The sequence below is a fragment of the Sceloporus occidentalis genome, unplaced genomic scaffold (genome assembly GCF_023333645.1).
Source record: "Sceloporus occidentalis isolate IW3139 unplaced genomic scaffold, rSceOcc1.0.p SCAF_1, whole genome shotgun sequence".
Taxonomy (NCBI): Eukaryota; Metazoa; Chordata; class Lepidosauria; order Squamata; family Phrynosomatidae; genus Sceloporus; species Sceloporus occidentalis.
In genome coordinates, this window is record NW_028316981.1 from 236,186,774 (window position 1) to 236,205,102 (window position 18,329).

An 18,329-nucleotide genomic window follows, 5' to 3' on the forward strand; every position below is an offset into this window, starting at 1 on the left:
GCGCCTCGCGACATCATAAAGGCGCCGCAAAAAGAAGCTCCGAAATGGAGCTTCTTTTTTGCTCCGCGCGGGAGCCGCGCGGTTTGGCTGCTGCAGCTCCCTCGCGGAGCAAATGGCGCCGGCGGGAGACCGCCGCAAAGCGGCGGTCTATATTCCGCCCCAATGTGCCCAAAAACTACTAGGGAGCAGCAGTAGTGAGGAGCAACACTGTTGAAGGACTTCTTAGCAATGCTTGTACTGCACAGATTGAGGCACGGTAAACCTAATTTGAAAAATCTTTTCCCATGCAAACCCTATGATGAAACAAAAATGAAATGAGATAATGGCAGAAGATGAGACTCCCAGGTCTGACGTCACTCAACAAGCTACTGGAATACAACAGGATAACTACAAGTAGTGCTGTGGCTAATTATGCAACTGGATTCAAGCTGAAAGGATATTCTGCTGTTGAAGGGCTCCGAGATGAAAGGAAAATCTGAAGCTGCGCAATACATACAGGAACATGGAATATGAGAAGCATGAATCAGGGGATGTTAGCATATCTTGAGCAAACATTGTAAAGAGGAAAGACTGGTGGATAGATTCAGTTATGGAAGCCACGGTCCTAAATATACAAGACCCGATCAGGACTGTGGGTGACAGGGTGATTTGGAGGTTTCTCATAGTAGGATCACCATAAGTTGATGTCGATTTGATAGCAGTTAACAATGCATAGTTTTTAATTGGTGTTGTTTTAAATATGTTGTTAGTTGCCTTGAACCCTATTATTGAGAGAAAAGTGGGATATAAATGAATAAAATAATCATAATCGTAGAAATTTTTATTATTACAATACTACACACTGTGTAGGTCAAGTCGTTTCTGACTTATGGTGACCCTAAGGTGAGGCTATCTTGCGGTCTTCTTGGCAAGTTTCTTCAAAGGTGGTTTACCATTGCCATCCTCTTGAGTCCAAAAAAAGTGTAGCTTGCTAAGGTCATGGAGTGGAGGATCTGGTCTCAAGTCAGTCCAATGCTCAAACCACTACACCATATTTGCTCATGTAGGTCATGTACCACAAAAAACTTTCTAAATTTGACTCTGTGTCTGTAGTACTGTGGGCGTGAGGTATTTCACTCATGGCAGCTTTGCAGCTGCCATGTCTATAAAGGAGAGCAGGCATATACTTTATATATGCAAGAAACAGAAAGGAAAAATGTGTGAAAATGTTTGCCTTGGCATTGGGTAGTCAATAGGAGGGTAGTTGTTGTGGTCTGGTTATCCAACTGGTCTGAAAAGTACCATTGGGCCTTAGAGTATACCTAGGTAGATTATGGATGTTGCCTTTGTTTTATACCCTTAGGTCATGGGTTCAAAATCAATGGCCAGATGTCCTAATGCATCTTGGAAGAACAGTTTAAAAAGTAAATAGAATTGCTTAGTGCAGAGAACTCCTTTTTCAAAGGCATTATTTGCAACTAAATCCAGGCAAAGGGAAGATTGCTCAGCAACACAGGTGCTGATGCCAGTGAAGAAACATTACATCCACACCGAAAGGAAAGTGGAAACCTTCATCTGTCTTAATTCCTGGTTTGTATTTTCATCCATTAGTCCCACTCTACAGCAATAAAGCCTTTTTTTTCTAGAGGCATTGGTTTACAGTTTCAGCCTTTGCACATAGAGGACAGATTGCTCCATGAGCCCTTTTCCTAGTATGTATAATAATATGAAGGCCCTGTTTCAGGCTGAGATCAGAGAAGGAATGTGAATGTCTTTACTACCGTATAGGAGAGATGCCAATACTTTTATCTCAGTAATATAGGTGGCAAATCTTGCTTTCTCTGAGCATGCCATTTTCAAAAAATGCTATCCATGGGCTTAAAAAAAGCCTACCCCTCACACATCCTATACAGGGTGACCAGGGCTGCATCCTCACTGCTATGACATTTTGGGAGTGGAGCTCCAGCACCAAAAGAAACTACAATTCCCAGAATTTCAACAGCATGGAGCTATTTCAGTTAAAGTGCTGTCAAACCGGATTATTTCTGAAGTGTGAGGGTGCAGCTTAGATGTCTGCAAAGGAGGTCAAGGTACCCCCCAAAATGCAGAGCATTCAAGACAAATGGAGGACATTACCAAATAAAAGCTAAAAACACTCATATAAATTCATGCTGCTTGGTCATGCTCAAAGTGGAGGACATTTTGGAATTCCTCCTGGACATTCCTCCTGGAATGTAGAATCAGTATGCAGAGAGATCTTGTAGCACCTTTGACAAACTGAGAGAAGTTGCCAGCATGAGCAGTTGAAGGACATGGTCCAGGAAGGGAGAGGAAAATAGCGGATGTGAACAACTAGCTCCACAGATGGTGCCGCCAAGAACTATTTGGATTCTTTGATCATGGGCTGTGGTTCCATGAGTGGGGACTTCTTGCAACGGATGGGTTGCATCTCACACCAGTTGGAAGAAATGTTTTTGCCAACAGTCTCAAGAACTTGATCAGGAGGGCTTTAAACTGAGTTCCGTGGGGAAGGGAGACAATTTTAAGGAAGGCGAAAGGGATGGCGAAAATAGTCCAACTGACAGAAGAAACAAGACAAATAGTGCAAGGACCCAACAGTGGGAGGCCAAAAAACTTGCACAGGCAGCAAGTAAAGAGAACCCATGGTCTGCAATGTCTCTCTACATTAATGCACAGAGCATGGGAAATAATCAAGATGAACTCGAACTCCTAGTACAACAAAGCAAATATGATATAATAGGCCTCACTGAAACCTGGTGGGATGAGTCTCATAATTGGAATGTGGAAATAGAGGGGTATAACCTTATTAAGAGAAATAGGCCAAACAGGAAAGGAGAAGGAATAGCACTATATGTCAGAGATATTTAAACCTTGCAGCACCTTTGAGACTAATTGAAAGAAAGAAGTTGGCAGCATGAGCTTTCCTAGACTTAGGTCTTCTTCCTCATACGCATTTAGTGCAGTGGACTTTATAAAGACTTTTTATCTGTGGCAAAGTGAACCAACAATGATATCCTATCTCCTTTCCACTGAGCCCAGTTTAGCACTGAAAATAAATATTTTTCCTGTTCCTTGACCAAACAAACCTACCTCTCTTGTGTCTTGCTGGTTTTAAAACCTTCAGACCCTTTTTGTATGTTATAAAGCTATTCCTGAAAAATAAGCATAATTAAAAATAAAGGTCTGGTGGTTCCCGTAGTAGTTTGTCTATAATTACTGCATCGTTTTATATTTTATTATTCCTTAGATTGTATGCCTCTGGCAGGATTTATTTGAATGAATTGTATCCATAAAGGGCCACGTAAATCTCCTTTCCAATAAGCCCAGCTTAGCGCTGAAAAGAACTAATACTTCTCCCGTTTTCTTGACCAAATAAACCCCTCTTGTTGTGTCTTGCTGGTTATAAAACCTGCAGGCCCTTTTTGTATGTGATAAAGTGATTCCTACCAAATTAAAAATAAACAAATAACCACATTCATTGAGGATTGGTCTGTTTTTATTGATTATGTCAATAACATCTCATTTTGCTCCACCCTTACAGCAAGCTGGTTTTTGGTGGAAGGACATATTGGACATTGATCACCCGACTGTAACAAAATGATCTATGATTTCTCTTGCTGGACCTTTTTGCAACTTCGAAATAATATATTGGGTGCAAATTCTCTTTGCTCGTTCCCAAGATCTGTTATTTCTATTGTTTATAAGTTTATTGTAAAGTCGAAGGCTTTCACGACTGGCATCTATAGTTTTTTTGTGAGTTTTTCGGACTATGAGGCCATGTTCTCTTCTAGAAACTACTAGAACATGGATGGCCGCACAGCTTAAGTTATTTTTTATAGTGTATTAAAAAAACATTATAAAGTTTTATCAAATAACAAACAATAGTTTTTTTGTGGATTTTTTGGGCTACGTTCTCTTCAAGAGACTCTTCTAGAATATGGCCTCATAGCTTGTTTTTTTTTTTAAGTGTGTTATTTTTTAATTTTTTAACCTTTTATCAAATAAGAAACTTAGGCCCTGTGCACACCGGCAGTTTGGGCTGGGTTGGGGAAGGAGTTGGGGCATAGCATCTACATGATACATGCCCTGGTTCTGCTCCCAGGGCGGCGTGAAACTGTGTGCCGTGCTGCATGGCACACAGCGTCACAGTGATCTTCCAGTGCTGCATCCATATGATGCAGCCCTGAAGAAGTGCTGTAAAGCTGCAGCACCGTGGCAATGGCACGCTTTCCAGGGTGCAAAAAGAAGCCTTTTTTTCCCGGCTCCTTTTTGCGCCCTGGACAGGACAGATCAGGGGCGCAGTGTGTGGTTGCCGCAGCCCCAATCTGGCTGTAAAAGGGGTGGCTGCATGCCACACCTTCAGTACTGTCTGTGCAGACCCTTGATATTTTTTTGTATTTCAGGCTATGAGGCCATGTTCTAGAAGAATCCCCAGAAGAGAACATGGCCTCGTAGCATGCAAAAACCCACAAAAAACTGTTTGTATTTGATAAAACTTAATAGTTTTTAAAAATAAAAAATGAAGGCCTGGTGGTTCCCATACTACTACTACTACTACCTAGTAGTAGTAATTTGTTTATAATCACTGCATAGTTTTATATTTTATAATTCCTTAGATTGTTATGCCTCTGGCAGGATTTATTTGAATTCATTTATTTATATGAACTTATAATAATTAATTTATTTGAATTTACTGTACCTGTATAAGGGCCATGTAAACTTGTGGTGCACTCTACAAATAAACAGTAATAGTTGTTTCCGCCATAGTAATTTGTTTATAATTACTGCATAGTAATTAGATTGTATGCCTCTGACAGGATTTATTTGAAGGGACTGCACCTGTAAACGGCCATGTAAACCTATGGCACGCTCTAATAATAATAATAATAATAATAATAATAATAGGATTTATTTACATACTGACCAATCACTAGGAATCTGAGCAGTTTACAACAGAGGGGATAATAGACGGTTCCCTGCCCTCAGGTTTACAATCTGACACAAAAGGAGAAGGGAATGTTGAGGGAGGAGGGAATCAGGTCCAGCAGTTCTTCTCTCCCTCTGAGGCCTGGAGCAAGGCAGATGGACTGGAGGGAGGGCTACAAATAAACTGTTATAGTAGTCGTAGTAATAATAATTTGTTTATAATTACTGCATATTTTTATATTTTGTCATTCCTTAGATTGTACACCTCTGGCAGGATTTATTTGAATTCAGTGAATTTATTTATTTATATATATGAATGTATTTATTTGCTTTATTTGAATTCATTGTACCTGTATAAGGGTCATGTAAAATTATGGTGCACTCTACAAATAGATGGTTATAGTAGTCATAGTCGTAGTAATGTGTTTATAATCACTGCATAGTTTTATATTTTATTATTCCTTAGATTGTTATGCCTTTTGGCAGGATTTATTGGAATGGATTGTACCTGTAAAGGGCAATGTAGACTTATGGTGCTCTCTAGGTAATAGCAGTAGTAGCATGAGCAGTAGTAATTTGTTTATAATCTCTGCATAGTTTAATATTTTATCATTCCTTAGATTCTTACGTCTTTGGCAGGATTTAATTGAATTCATTGAATTTATTTAATTGTATGGATTTTCTTTATTTAAAATTAATTGTAACAGTATAAGGTCCATGTAAATTTATGGCATGCTCTACAAATAAACGGCCATAGTAGTAGTAGTAGTAGTAATGTGTTTATAATCACTGCATAGTTTTGTATTTTATCATCCCTTAGGTTGTCATGCCTCTGACAGGATTTATTTGAATTCATTGCACCCATATAAGGGCCATGCAGACTTATGGCATGCTCTACAAATAAACGGTCATAGTATTTGTAGCAATAGTAACGTATTTACAACGACTGCATAGTTTTAATATTATAGCATCCCTCAGATTGTGACGCCGCCTCTAACGGGATTTCTTTGAATCCATTTGCACCCGTATAAGGACCGCGATGTAACCTTACGTCGCGCTCTACAAATAAACGGTCGTAGTAGAAGTAGTAGTAGTCGTAGCTATAGTAACTTGTTTGCAATGACGGCATAGTTTTATATTTTCCAATTCCTTAAGATTGTGACTTCTAGTCTGGCAGGATTTGTGTGAATCCGTTATTGCACCCGTGTGAGGAGGAGGAGGAGGGCCTAAGTGTAAACTTATGAGAGAAGTCGTCGTCGTCGTAGTAGTAGCAGCACCAGCGGCGGCCCCTGAGGGGCGGGCAGTGTGGCGGCGGCGGCGGCGGTGTGTTTACTAGAGGAGTGCGGGAGGCGGAGGAGGAGGCCAAAGGCGAGGGAGAGGAGGGCTGGAGGGCGTCGTCGTCGGTTGGGCTTGGCAGGCATCCTGAGTCCTCCTGGCAGAAGGAGGAGGAGGAGGAGAAGGAAGGAGCCGTTAACTTGGGGCTGACTCTCCCCTGCCTCCGGATGTCTCTCCCCGTGGTGCTGCCGGGCTCCTGCTGCCCCGCCGCCAGGCTCTCCGCGGCTCCAGAGGCGGCCAGGGCTCCCTCTTCCTCGCCCTCCTCCGCCGCCCAGGAGCCTCCGCAGCTCCGCTGGTCCCGTCCCGGGCGGCGCCCTCGCCCCGCCGCCCTCTGCCCCCGGCGCCCCGCCGCGGCCTCCTTCTCCTCCTCCTATGCCTCCCCTTCCTCCTCGGGGCTGGGGCTGCTGCTGCTGCCGGCCAGACCGCTCCTCTCCCTGGGGCTGCTGCAGCTCATTCTGGGCTGCTGCCTGGTGGCCCTCAGCTTCGGGGCGCTCTCCCTCAGCAGCTCCCCTCAAGTCAAGAACTCCTGCCCCTTCTGGGCCGGGTCCTCGGTAAGTGGCCCTGTTTTGGGTCTGGGGGCGTCTTTTATAGCGAGGCTCGTCCACTGTGGCTGCCGCCTCCTGTTGCATTCTGGGGCTTGTAGTCCAGGGAGGCCTAAGAGCTCCCTGGCTGAGGGTTCTAAATGCCTCTTTCGAAACTCCAAGTCCCAGAATGCAACGGGAGGACTAGGCAGCCAGAGTGGAAGAGCAGCGCTATAAGAGTGGAGGGGACGGGGGGTCATCTAGGGCTAGGAGGCAGGGTTTGGGCTTTGCATGTTGCAAGGTTTCCAAGTCACACTGACTTCTTCTTCTCCTTCATCATCAGCAAACAGGAGGAAGGGATGATGGAAGGCTTGTACGTATTAGTAGTACATGCTATCTGATATATTTATTAATTTGAATTCATTGAATTTATTTATTTATATGAATTCATTTGCTTTATTTATTTATTTGAGTTCAGTGAATTTATTTATATACATTTGATTTATTTATTTGTGTGTTTGAGTTCGTTGAATTTACTTAGGTATATGAGTTTATTTGATATATTTATTTATTTGCATTCATTGAATTTAGTTATATACATTTGATTTACTGTATTTATTAATTTGAATTAATTGAATTTATTTATTTTATGTATTTATTTGAATTAATTGAATTTATTTATTTATATAAGTTTATTTGATTTGTTTATTTCAACTCATTGAATTTATTTGTTTATTTATATGAATTGATTTGATTTAATTTATTTGAATTCATTGAATTTATTTATACTAATATTGTATTATAATCTTTGGACAAGTGACACCACAGGCAGGTTTATTTTATCTGTTTTAATTGATTGTATGTACAGCGCTGTGTAAATTCACAGCGCTTTATAAATAAAGCTTAATAATAATAATAATAATAATAATAATCTTAGTCATAGGCTTGCATTTTTCTGCTTCTGGTCCTAGTTCAGATGCAGTCCTATGGCTAACATCTTCAATTCCTTTTCCTCCTGTTTACCTGATGAAGTGACTTCGAAAGCTTGCAACATGCAGCTGTGCATTTTGGTTGGCCCAATAAAGGCATCATGGTTTGGATGTTCTTGGATTTGCTATATGGCCAACACGGCTACTCCTAGATGTTTTCTGGGATTTGCAGTTGAGATAAAGGCATCTAGACTTCTCAGCCAGAGAGCTCTTAGGCCTCACTGAACTACAAGTCCCAGAATGCAACAGGAGGCAGCAGCCAGAGCAGCCAAAGTGGAAGAGCAGCATTATAAGAGGGTAGTGTGGTAATGTGGTTGTTGTGGTCTGTTATATATCGAGTCATATCCCTGGGACACCTGCTGCTGGATCAGCAACTGCTGACTGATCGTTTTAAAACTAAAACTAAAACCCATTTTAAAACTAAAACTAAACTAATTCACCATTTTAAAACTAAAGCAGCCTTTCCTAATTTTCAAAGCGTGCTGTACAGCTTGATTGGTTGATTGATTGATTGATTGTAGAGAGATATCTGAGGGCCAGAACACACTGCAGAAATAATCCAGTTTGAGACTACTTTAAGTGCCCTGGCTCAGTGCACTCAGAGCTCTCTAACAGAGGAGGCTAAATGTCTCACAAAACTACAGCCCCCACAATTTCCTAGCATTGAGCCAGGTGCAGTTAAAGCGGTCTCAAACTGGATTATTTCTGCTGTGTGTTTTGGCCCTAACTGAAAAAAAGAAATTGGCAGCATGAGCTTTCCTAAACTTCAGTCTACTTCCTCAGATGCATTTGGTGGAGTGGAAATCAAGGGACAGAGTTATATATGCCATTGATGTGTGTGGCATGTCTGTCCCTGGCTCCCACTCCATCAAACTCATCTGGGGAAGTAGACTAAAGTCTCGGAAAGCTCATGCTGCCAACTTCTTTCTTTCAGTTGGTCTCACAGGTGCTACAAGATCTCTCTATATACTGATTCTACAGACCAACATGAGCTTTTTATTGTGTTTTCCTTCAGGACAACCCTGCGAAGATGGACAGTAGTGTGCCTGTTTGCCAGTAGATTAGGGCTTTGAGAACTGACTTAATCATAAATTCACAGACCCAGCCATGTTAGTCTGGAAAATCAGTAGGTAAGGTGCTCTTGTAGCCCCTTGGAAACTTACTGAAAGAAAGAAGTTGGTAGCATGAGCTTTTGTAGGCTTGAGCTTCCTTCCTCAGATTTATGTCATAAACTGATAATAAATTCCTAAAGATGGTTTGAGAAAGATTTAAAAGTGGCTGGGCAAAAGGGTCGTTTCTAGCTGGTGAGAGGCCGGGTTAATGTTTGAGGCCTTGGTATATCTAGTACTTAGATAAATGTGTTGAGTATGTTCAGTGTTAGAAGTATTGGTTTACTCCTTGAAAGTTTTCTCTTTTCAGATGCACCAAAACTATAATTTATGAGCTGCATTCTGCAAGACAGTGCTACAGGAACTGTTTATTAAAATCATTTTTAAAATAGCGGATTGAGAAAATACAGTCAGAGAATTAAGTGTTGATTTAGTTGTCCTTCAGAGTTTTATACTGATACTCCATTAATGAACATGTCTATTTATGCACTCTCCTTACCCCTTTGTATTTCCCTGGGGCTTTGCTAGGATAGTTATGGTGAATGACCTCATAATTTTGGGTTTTGCTGTTTTGCTGTATTAAACCAGCTTGGTTCAATATAGACCTTTTGCCTACAGATTTTATAGCAGGGTCTGTGGCTTCTTTCATACCATGGGCTTCTTTTACAATATCAAGAAGTATTGTTTCATGCAAAGCTTCCTTATAAACCATATAGCCTTTATTAAGTTTCCTATAGGTATCTTAGATGCAAATATGAAAATAAGCCTCATTGATTTTCATGGAATTCAAAGATATAACTGTCTGTAGAATCGGTATGTTGAGAGATCTCGTAGCACCTTTGAGACTAACTGAAAGAAAGGAATTGGCAGCATGAGCTTTCGTAGACTTCAGTCTACTTAATGCATCTGAGGAAGTGAACAGAAGTTTACGAAAGCTCATGCTGCCAATTTCTTTCTTTCGGTTAGTCTTAAAGGTGCTACAAGATCTTTCCACATACTGATTTTCATAGAATTTGCTTTGCATTGATGACCAGATGTGTGTTCTTTCTATCTCTTTGTGTCTTGGGTTGCAAAGAGTGTTAATTGTAAGAATTGTGGGCCCTTGCAGTTCTAACCAATAAAAATATGATTTAAGGAATTATTGTGTAATTTTTTCCAGCCCTTTCTGGAAGTAACTATAATGAAATTATAATTATTATTATTATTATTATTATTATTATTATTTAAAATATTGTACATACAGAAAACCCTTGAAAGCACATGCATACACACACAGTTTTATACCACTTGACTGTAGGTTGCCTGGTTATGGGTTGGAGGATGTGGTTTTCTCCTGAGAGAGTTCCAAGTGTACTAAAGATTTCCCCCCAACTATCTTGAGCCTTTCCATTGAAACGGAGCTAGAAATTATATATAGCCAGTATTCCAATTCTGCGTGGTTTGAAGGATGCAGATTTTGCGGATGTGAGTTGCACTGTCCTGCTTCATGGGAAGTAAAATGAAAACAGAGTGATCTAAATATACATCATGGATGCAGAATATGCAGCCTTCCAGATGTTTTTAACCCACAGTTCCCATCCTCGCTCACTACTGACTGCTGGTATGGGCTGATGGAAATGGCCATCCATCCAACAATATCTGGAGGGCCACATATCCCTTCCCTGGTATCTCTGTGTTTTAATATACAGAAGACAAGAGGAAGTGACTTCCATGCCATTAAAAAACAAACTTGAAACTACAGGAAAATTGTGTAATATTGATATGACAGTGGTAGAGGTTTAGCTGCAGCTCTTCTTTCTATATAGAGAGAAGTCATATTTTTAACAACTTGCGCCAAGCACAGTTTTATGGTTGTGGTATTTGTGGGAGCTAATACAGGCCAACAAATTTAGATATGTTTATTTTTGAAACCCTCCAGTAAATATAGGCATCTGCTCTATAGCAATGATAGAGATGGAAAGGAGTAGTCTTGCTGTCTTGTAAACAGATGACTGACACTGTCAGTCATATGACTATGGTTCTGCATGGCTGCACCTGTATAGGCAAGTCAGGGCCCAGGAGGACACAGTTACTTCTTACTAATATTAACTACCAGCAGATTCTGCCAGCTTCAGTAGATCAGCCATTCTATTTCAGCTTCTCTAAATTATAGGTTAAATGTTTTCTTCAAAGAAATACAGTGGGACCCTGGTATCCGTGGAGGGATCTGTTCTGGACTCCCTTGCGGATACTAAAATCCACAGATCCTCAAGTGGCACCACCATTAGGGACGAGACGTCATGAAGTAAGCACTGGTGGACTTGACAGGGGATGAGGAGACAAATCCCTTATCCTCCCAAGAGTCGTCCTCTTCTTTCCCCGGGAACCTGGGCAGCAGTGGAGGCTGAGGGGGCTCCCAGTGGGCCGGGGTGCAGTTGACAGAGCAGGGAATCCCCCTCCTAGAAAGCCAAGTCTTATCTGGTGCTGTTGCAGCTGCTGCTGCCACTACCTTCCTCCTCCTCTTCCTCCTCCTCCTAGCAGTGCTCCTCGTCATAATCCTCTTTCTTCTCCTCCTCCTTGCAATCACTCCTGCCACCCGAGAAGAGCAGCTTTTGCCAGTGGTAGCACAGCCCCTCACAGCCCCACAGGCAGTTGCCCCGATCTGGCAGAACGTGATCTTCTCGGGTGGCAGGAGCCATTGTAAAGTGGAGGAAGAGGATGACATACGGATGCCTTTCTTTACTTCATACCTATGTTAATCATCACTGAAATATCAATCTCTACATCTCCGTCCAAAAATAGATTTGCCTTGCACTGATCCCCCCCCCCCTCATTTTGGTAACTTCTCTAGGTAGAACTCACTCACTGATTTTAAATGATCAACATTATTAAACTGAGATGACCCATGCACAAATGATATGTATTGGTATTACATAATATTTTTGTTATTCTCTTTCAATATAAACAAATGTATGTTGCAAAAGTAGGTATTGGATTAAATCACCTAGTTTTGACAATCTGTGGGAGCTGTGTTAACAGAAATTCAAGTATGAACACTTGTTCCCTTCCCCATTCCCACCAAATATTTGAAGTGGAGTTTAGGATAGTCATTGTAGTGGTTTGAGCATTGGATTATGACTCTGAACATCAGGGCTTGAATCCATGTGGCCGTGGAAACCCACTAGGTGACCTTAATAATAATAATAATAATAATAATAATAATAATAATAAATATTCCGCTTAATCTCGAGGAATCCAAGGGATTACAGCAGTAAAACAAGATACAATTAAAAGAAAAAAGCATTAAAAGTTCCTAGATCCCCATCCTTCCCCCCGCCATAAAAACATAATAAACGCTAACAAGAGATTAAACCACAAAAGAGGTTAAAAACAATGGTGTGCAAAACAATTATAATGAGATAAAATTTCAAGCGGAGACCGGGTAGAGTAAAAGGTAAAGATGGAGAATAATGGGGTGGGGGGGGGGGAAGGGAGGCAGGTCAACAAGGATGTTATAATCCGGAAAGGATTAGGCAAATCATACTCTCTAAAATGAAGGCAAATGCAACTCACCTCTGAACAAGTCTAGCCAATAAAAACCTGTGGATAGGCATGCCTTTTTTGTAGTTGTGTGCCTTCAAGTTGTTTCTGACTTATGAAGACCTCAAGATGAATCTATTATGGTATTTTCTTTGCAAGAGGTGTCAGTGCAGGTTTGTTGCCTTAGGGTTGCCATTACAGTAATGACTTGAAGGCATACAACTACAGCAAAATGTTACTTTATAGCGTATGTTTTCTCAGGTGACATTTGTCCATAATATTTCACTACAGCCACATCTGTGGCTTACTTTTGCGGTTTTGATTATTTCTGGTTTTGATTAATATGTTCTTTCTAGAAATCTCTAGTCCTCCAGCACAACTCTGCCAGATGTTGACCATAGAGTTGTGCTGGAGAACCTAGACGTTCCTAGAGGAAACACTTCCTTAGGCATTTGTAGGTCCTCCAGCATGATTCTATGATCAACTTCTGGCAAATGTTGACCACAGAGTTGCACTGGAGGACCTGGAGATTCCTAGAGAGGTATTCTCAGGTAAAATAATAGCGTGTTTTTTATTTGCGATTTTTCCACATTCACAGAGCTCCTTTACCCCTTAACCCCAGGGCATGTGGAGGGACCACTGTACTATGTTTTCTCTTCATTTTGGTGGCACAGTTAATCATTATCCAGCAATGATTTTAAAAATGCCATTCCTTTCTGTGTCCAGTATGCAAATAATTGAAAATATGGGACATCTGTTTTATTTCATGGAAGTAAAGCTTAAACAGAAGAAATCCCTGTTGGATAATGTACTTTTTATGTTTTAAACAATTTCAGATTTATAGAAGCTGCAAAATTACTTATATTTTCAACATGGAAAGAAGGAGTGGTGGACTTTCATTGTTTTGAGTCATTTTATTTTTGTTGTTGCAGGTCATTTTATCAGGAATTATAGGATTAACAACATGGAAAAGACCAATGATTCTTTTGGTATGTGTTAGTTAATATGATGGCTTTCATTAAAATGTAATATTGGAACATAAGATTGTTATTGTGAAGCTGAAGGCGTTCATGGCTGGCATCCATAGTTTTTTGTGGGGTTTTCGGTCTATGTGGCCATGTTCTTCTAGAACTCTTCTAGAACATGGCCACATAGCCCGAAAAACCCACAAAAACTAAGATTGTTATTGTTTTAATAGCAGAATGGTTGAAAGAGAATCTGAGACCTTATTGCTTTAATGATGTAGGTTGCTATATTTTAATTATTCTGTTTCTAAATAAAAGTTTCTAATTTGTATAAGTCTTTTGCTGGAGGATAATACTTTCTGTGTAGTAAGGTCCCTTGGCTCCAGCACTCTGGATCAACATTCTTGAAACAAATGTTAATATCATCAATTTATACCTTTTTTAGTCCTACAAAAAGTTTTATGTTTTGTTTAGTATTGTCTGATATGTTTCCTTAATCATTCTTGCCTCATGTACTGTAATACTTGCTTGTGTGTCTGTAACTCATTTTCATTTCATTTCTTTAAAATAATAATTGAACTCTCATCTAACGATAACAAACATAGTTATAATTCTTTAGTATGATTCTTTTTCAAAATGTAGAACAAAAATAACCTTAAAATGAGCAACAGCAACATAAATAAAATATTAATAAAAGATAGTTAAAAACTCACACCCTTACAGTGATGAATGAACAATAATGTATGACAAGAGAAACCCTTATGTAGTGTTGATTTTATTTGGGCTTTTGTTTAGTCCCAATATTTACCTCACTAGTCTTGGAGCAACTTAAATTTATCACAAGCTGAAACTAAGTAACTAGATTTGCAGTTGTGAAAATAGTGGGAAAATACTATGCAAATTTATGTATTTATAGTAATCTATTTTTGCTGGAACATAATACTCTGTACATACCAGTCTAGGTAGAGAATATGTTGACTGATGCTGAAATAACAGTAACATTAGAGAAATGGGAACTAGTGCCTCATGGCATGTTTGCAAAAATTGTAAAAGTAAATAAGTTGTAGTGGAAGTGTCTTGTTTCTCCCTTCAATGGCATTTTAATATCCTGTTAGCAAGCTGGTGGCTATAAATTTTAAAATTTCTGAACATGGGGTTGGATACAGATGTAAGTGGAAAGTGCTTTTTCTCATTCAACTTCCTTCAGTTTCTGTTTCCACAATTTCTATTTCTCCACTGTTGTCTCTCACTTCCTATTGTATAACAAACTATTCCAGTAGGTCTCCCAAATTATCAGGGATGATTTTTGTAGGCATGCAAAGGGCGGTCAGTGAGTAGCTAGAGGCAGGAAAGTCCTGTTTTACATCTCTGCTCACCATTTTCTGGATCTAAGCTGTATGTTTGTCTCCTGACTGATGTACATTGCCATTGGTTTAAATCTTCAATATACTTTAATTTCATACTACTATCACATCCGTCAACTACTGTAATATTTGTGTGGAGCTTAATTGGCACTCCCTAGAGGCTTTGTGGGTGTAAAAAGGGACAGGTTTCAATCTGCCCGCAGGTTGTACTATAAACCTGTCTTGTATTATTGGGAAAGAGTTACGTAGGTTAGCCATTCCAATCAGACATTTGCTTCTGTTGTCAGAAGCTTTGGAGGCAATGATATAAAATAATCAAAGGCAACTCTGAATAAAAGGTTTAATTGAATGAGTAAGCATTTGTCAGATTTGCCCCATATTTTATATACTTATTTCTTAAGTATTTGGAGCCAAGAAAGTATTCAGACATAATGTATCTCTTTATTCAAAATTCACCATGTAATTCCCCCATTGAGAGTCTAGAGTCTAGGGAGAATAAATCTGTGTTATATCTTATTCTATTTTTGGTAGTTGAAGCGGAAGTAGAGTGACATTTGAATCCTTAAAATGTGCCAGTGCAATTGCTGGAATATAAAATAATTTTGTATGCATTTGAGCCTTTGCATTTTCTTGTTGTTGTGTTTATAATCTATATTTAAAGGGGGATTACAAGTGGTATACAAACAATTAAAAGCTCAAATGCCAAGAAAAATACTTCCCAGTACTACAAAATCGGGTCAGAATCATAGAGTTGGAAGAGATCACAAGGGCCATCCAGTCCAACCCCTGCCATGCAGGAACTCTCAATCAAAGCATCCCCAACAGATGGCCATCCAGCCTCTGTTTAAAGACCTCCAAGGAGGGAGATTCCACTAAACTCTGAGGGAGTGTGTTCCACTGTCGGACAGCCCTTACTGTCAGGAAGTTCCTCCTAATGTTGAGGTGGAATCTCTTTTCTTGTAGCTTGCATCCATTGCTCCGGGTCCTGTTCTCTGGAGCAGCAGAAAACAAGCTTTCTCCCTCCTCAATGTGACATTCCTTCAAATATTTAAACATGGCTAACCTTCTTTTCTCCAAGCTAAACATCCCCAGCTCCCTAAGCCGTTCCTCATAGGACATCATTTCCAGACCCTTCACCATTTTAGTCACCGTCCTTTGGACACGCTCCAGGTTCTCAGTGTCCTTTTTTAATTGTGGTGCCCAGAACTGGACACAATATTCCAGGTGGGGCCTGATCAGAGCAGAATAGAGTGGCACTATTACTTCTCTTGATCTAGACACTATACTTCTATTGATGCAGCCTAAAATCACATTGGCCTTGTTAGCTACCGCATTGCACTGTTGACTCATGTTCAATTTGTGGTCTATTTCGAGCCTGTTCCCACTTGCGATTTACAACACTTTAAAATACACCGGTATCAGTTAAATCGATTCAAAATAACCCTGGTCTTATCCCGCGTTCCGAATCGCTTTTTTTTCTTCGTTCTCATTTACCAATTGATTCGCTTTAAGTGATCCACTTTCGTTCCAGTTCAAATAAAATGGTGTATATATAAATCGGTTTTAGCCTTATTTCGTTCCCACTCACCATTTTGGGGCTGTCAATCAAAGCAACGTCATCATAACGTCACTATTAAATTTCGCGGTTTGTTAGGAGGCGCTTAAAGTGCCTATGAGTCCTGCAATTATTCGTGGGGAAGGATGGTTGAGGGAGAGAAAACTGCCCAAAGCACTTTTGCTGCCTTGGAAGAAAGACCCCAGGCTGGGGGAGGCTTCTGGCAAAGCGAATTTGGGGAGCCCAAGCTGTTTCCAGAGAAACTATGGGGATGGGTTTTGCAGGACAGCATCCTCTCTTGATGTCTCCCAAGACAGCCAGGGAGAAATCCCTTCAGAGAGCCCAGAGATCAATGGGAGAGGCTTCTGGCAAAGCAAATTTGGGGAGCCCAAGCTGTTTCCAGAGAAACTATGGGGATGGGTTTTGCAGGACAGCATCCCCTCTTCATGTCTCCCAAGACAGCCAGAGAGAATCCCTTCAGAGAGCCCAGAGATCAATGAAGGAGGCTGCTGGAAAAGCAGGGAGGGAGCACTCTTCCCAAAGATTCTCTTTCCAGGGTTGGAGGAGAAGGCAGATTCCGTTTGAGAAAGAGAGGGAGAAAGGCTCTATTCCCCCCCCCCCCCCATTGATCAGAGCCCTTCCCTGCCTGGGCGAGATCAGATGCCTCCTCGCGAGGAGGCTTCCCTTCCCTGCCTGGGTGAGATCAGATGCCTCCTCGCGAGGAGGCTTCCCTTCCCTGCCTGGGCGAGATCAGATGCCTCCTCGCAAAGAGGCTTCCCTTCCCTGCCTGGGCGAGATCAGATGCCTCCTCGCAAGGAGGCTTCCCTTCCCTGCCTGGGCGAGATCAGATGCCTCCTCGAGAGAAGGCTCCCCTTCCCTGCCTGGGCGAGATCAGTGCCCAAGCGGGCAGGGAATGCCTCTTCGAGAGGAGGCTTCCCTTCCTGCCTCTCCTCCATTAGAAGTGGGCTCTCCCCACACAGAGGGGAGGTTGCAATCCACCAGGGGAAGCCTTGTAGTCCTTTCGCAGATGCAGGCGCTTGAGCAGCCGGGACTTCAGGCGCTTAAAGCGCTGAAGGGATTAAGCGCCTGTAAACCATTAAAATAAAAAATAAAAATAATCCTTATCTCTTATTGAAAGACCACAGCGGACAAATGGGTGAAGGTAGCAAAAATGGCGACAGCCACGACGGATGGGGACAAAAAGGGCAACTCCCCCAAGGCCAGCCCCATCGCACTCCACTCCTCCCATCCAGCTAACCCGATTTCAAAGGCTGTCGTTCCTATTTAAATGCTCCGGTTCCTATCCCGATTCAAGGGGAAAATGTAGGTTAGACCCTTCTATTTTTTTAACCCGCGTTAAATGACGAAAACACGAATCAAATTTATAAACCGCTGTATGATTCGATTTCTAGTGGGGACGATTGCGGGTTGCTCTAGAACTGTTCTAGATTTAATTCGGTTTCTAATAGGAACGATGTACCTTGGATTCGATTTGTAACACGGAGTATAAGCAAGTGAGAACACCCCCTTAGACTCCCATATTTCTTTCACATGTAGTCTCGTTCAGCCAGGTGTCACCCATCCTATATCTGTGCATTTCATTTTTCCGTCCTAAGTGCAGTACCTTACATTTCTCCGTGTTGAAATTCATTTTGTTAGCTTTGGCCCAGCTTTCTAATCTATTAAGGTCATTTTGAATCTTGATCCTGTCCTCTGGGGTATAAGCTACTCCTCCTAGTTTGGTGTCATCTGCAAATTTGATAAGTATGCCCCCAATTCTGTCATTCAAGTCATTGATAAAGATGTTGAATAGCACTGGCCCCAGGACAGAGCCCTGTGGGACCCCGCTGGTCACTTCTCTCCAGGATGAAAAGGAGCCATTAACAAGATTAACAAGATATTCCTGTACTATCTCTTATTTATCTATCTTACTTATTCTGTGCTGAAATTCCCCTATTCTGTCCTCTGCTCCATTATCCTCAGGTTGAGCACCCTTTTCCTTTTCTGAGAAGACTGAGGCAAAGAAGGTGTTGAGTAATTCTGCCT

The 18,329-nt window shown here is 41.1% G+C and overlaps 1 protein-coding gene across 4 annotated transcripts in view; it reads left to right on the top strand.

Annotated features, from left to right (window-relative positions):
• The first annotated feature begins 5,977 nt into the window (after nucleotides 1-5,977).
• The window catches only part of ENTREP1 (endosomal transmembrane epsin interactor 1), a 59,128-nt gene continuing 46,776 nt past the window's right edge, over nucleotides 5,978-18,329 (top strand). For 2 of the 4 annotated variants that reach the window (XR_016277326.1, XM_089490420.1), the window contains exons 1-3: nucleotides 6,389-6,812; nucleotides 7,126-7,155; nucleotides 13,332-13,388. Coding sequence is in view for 1 of the 4 variants with exons in the window: in XM_089490420.1 (XP_089346546.1) it covers nucleotides 6,429-6,812; nucleotides 7,126-7,155; nucleotides 13,332-13,388 (471 nt within the window). In the remaining 3 variants the exon portion in view is untranslated. Of the gene's footprint in view, nucleotides 5,999-6,388; nucleotides 6,813-7,125; nucleotides 7,156-13,331; nucleotides 13,389-18,329 lie in introns of those variants that run through there. The other 2 variants (XR_016277328.1, XR_016277327.1) reach the window with 2 other exon arrangements.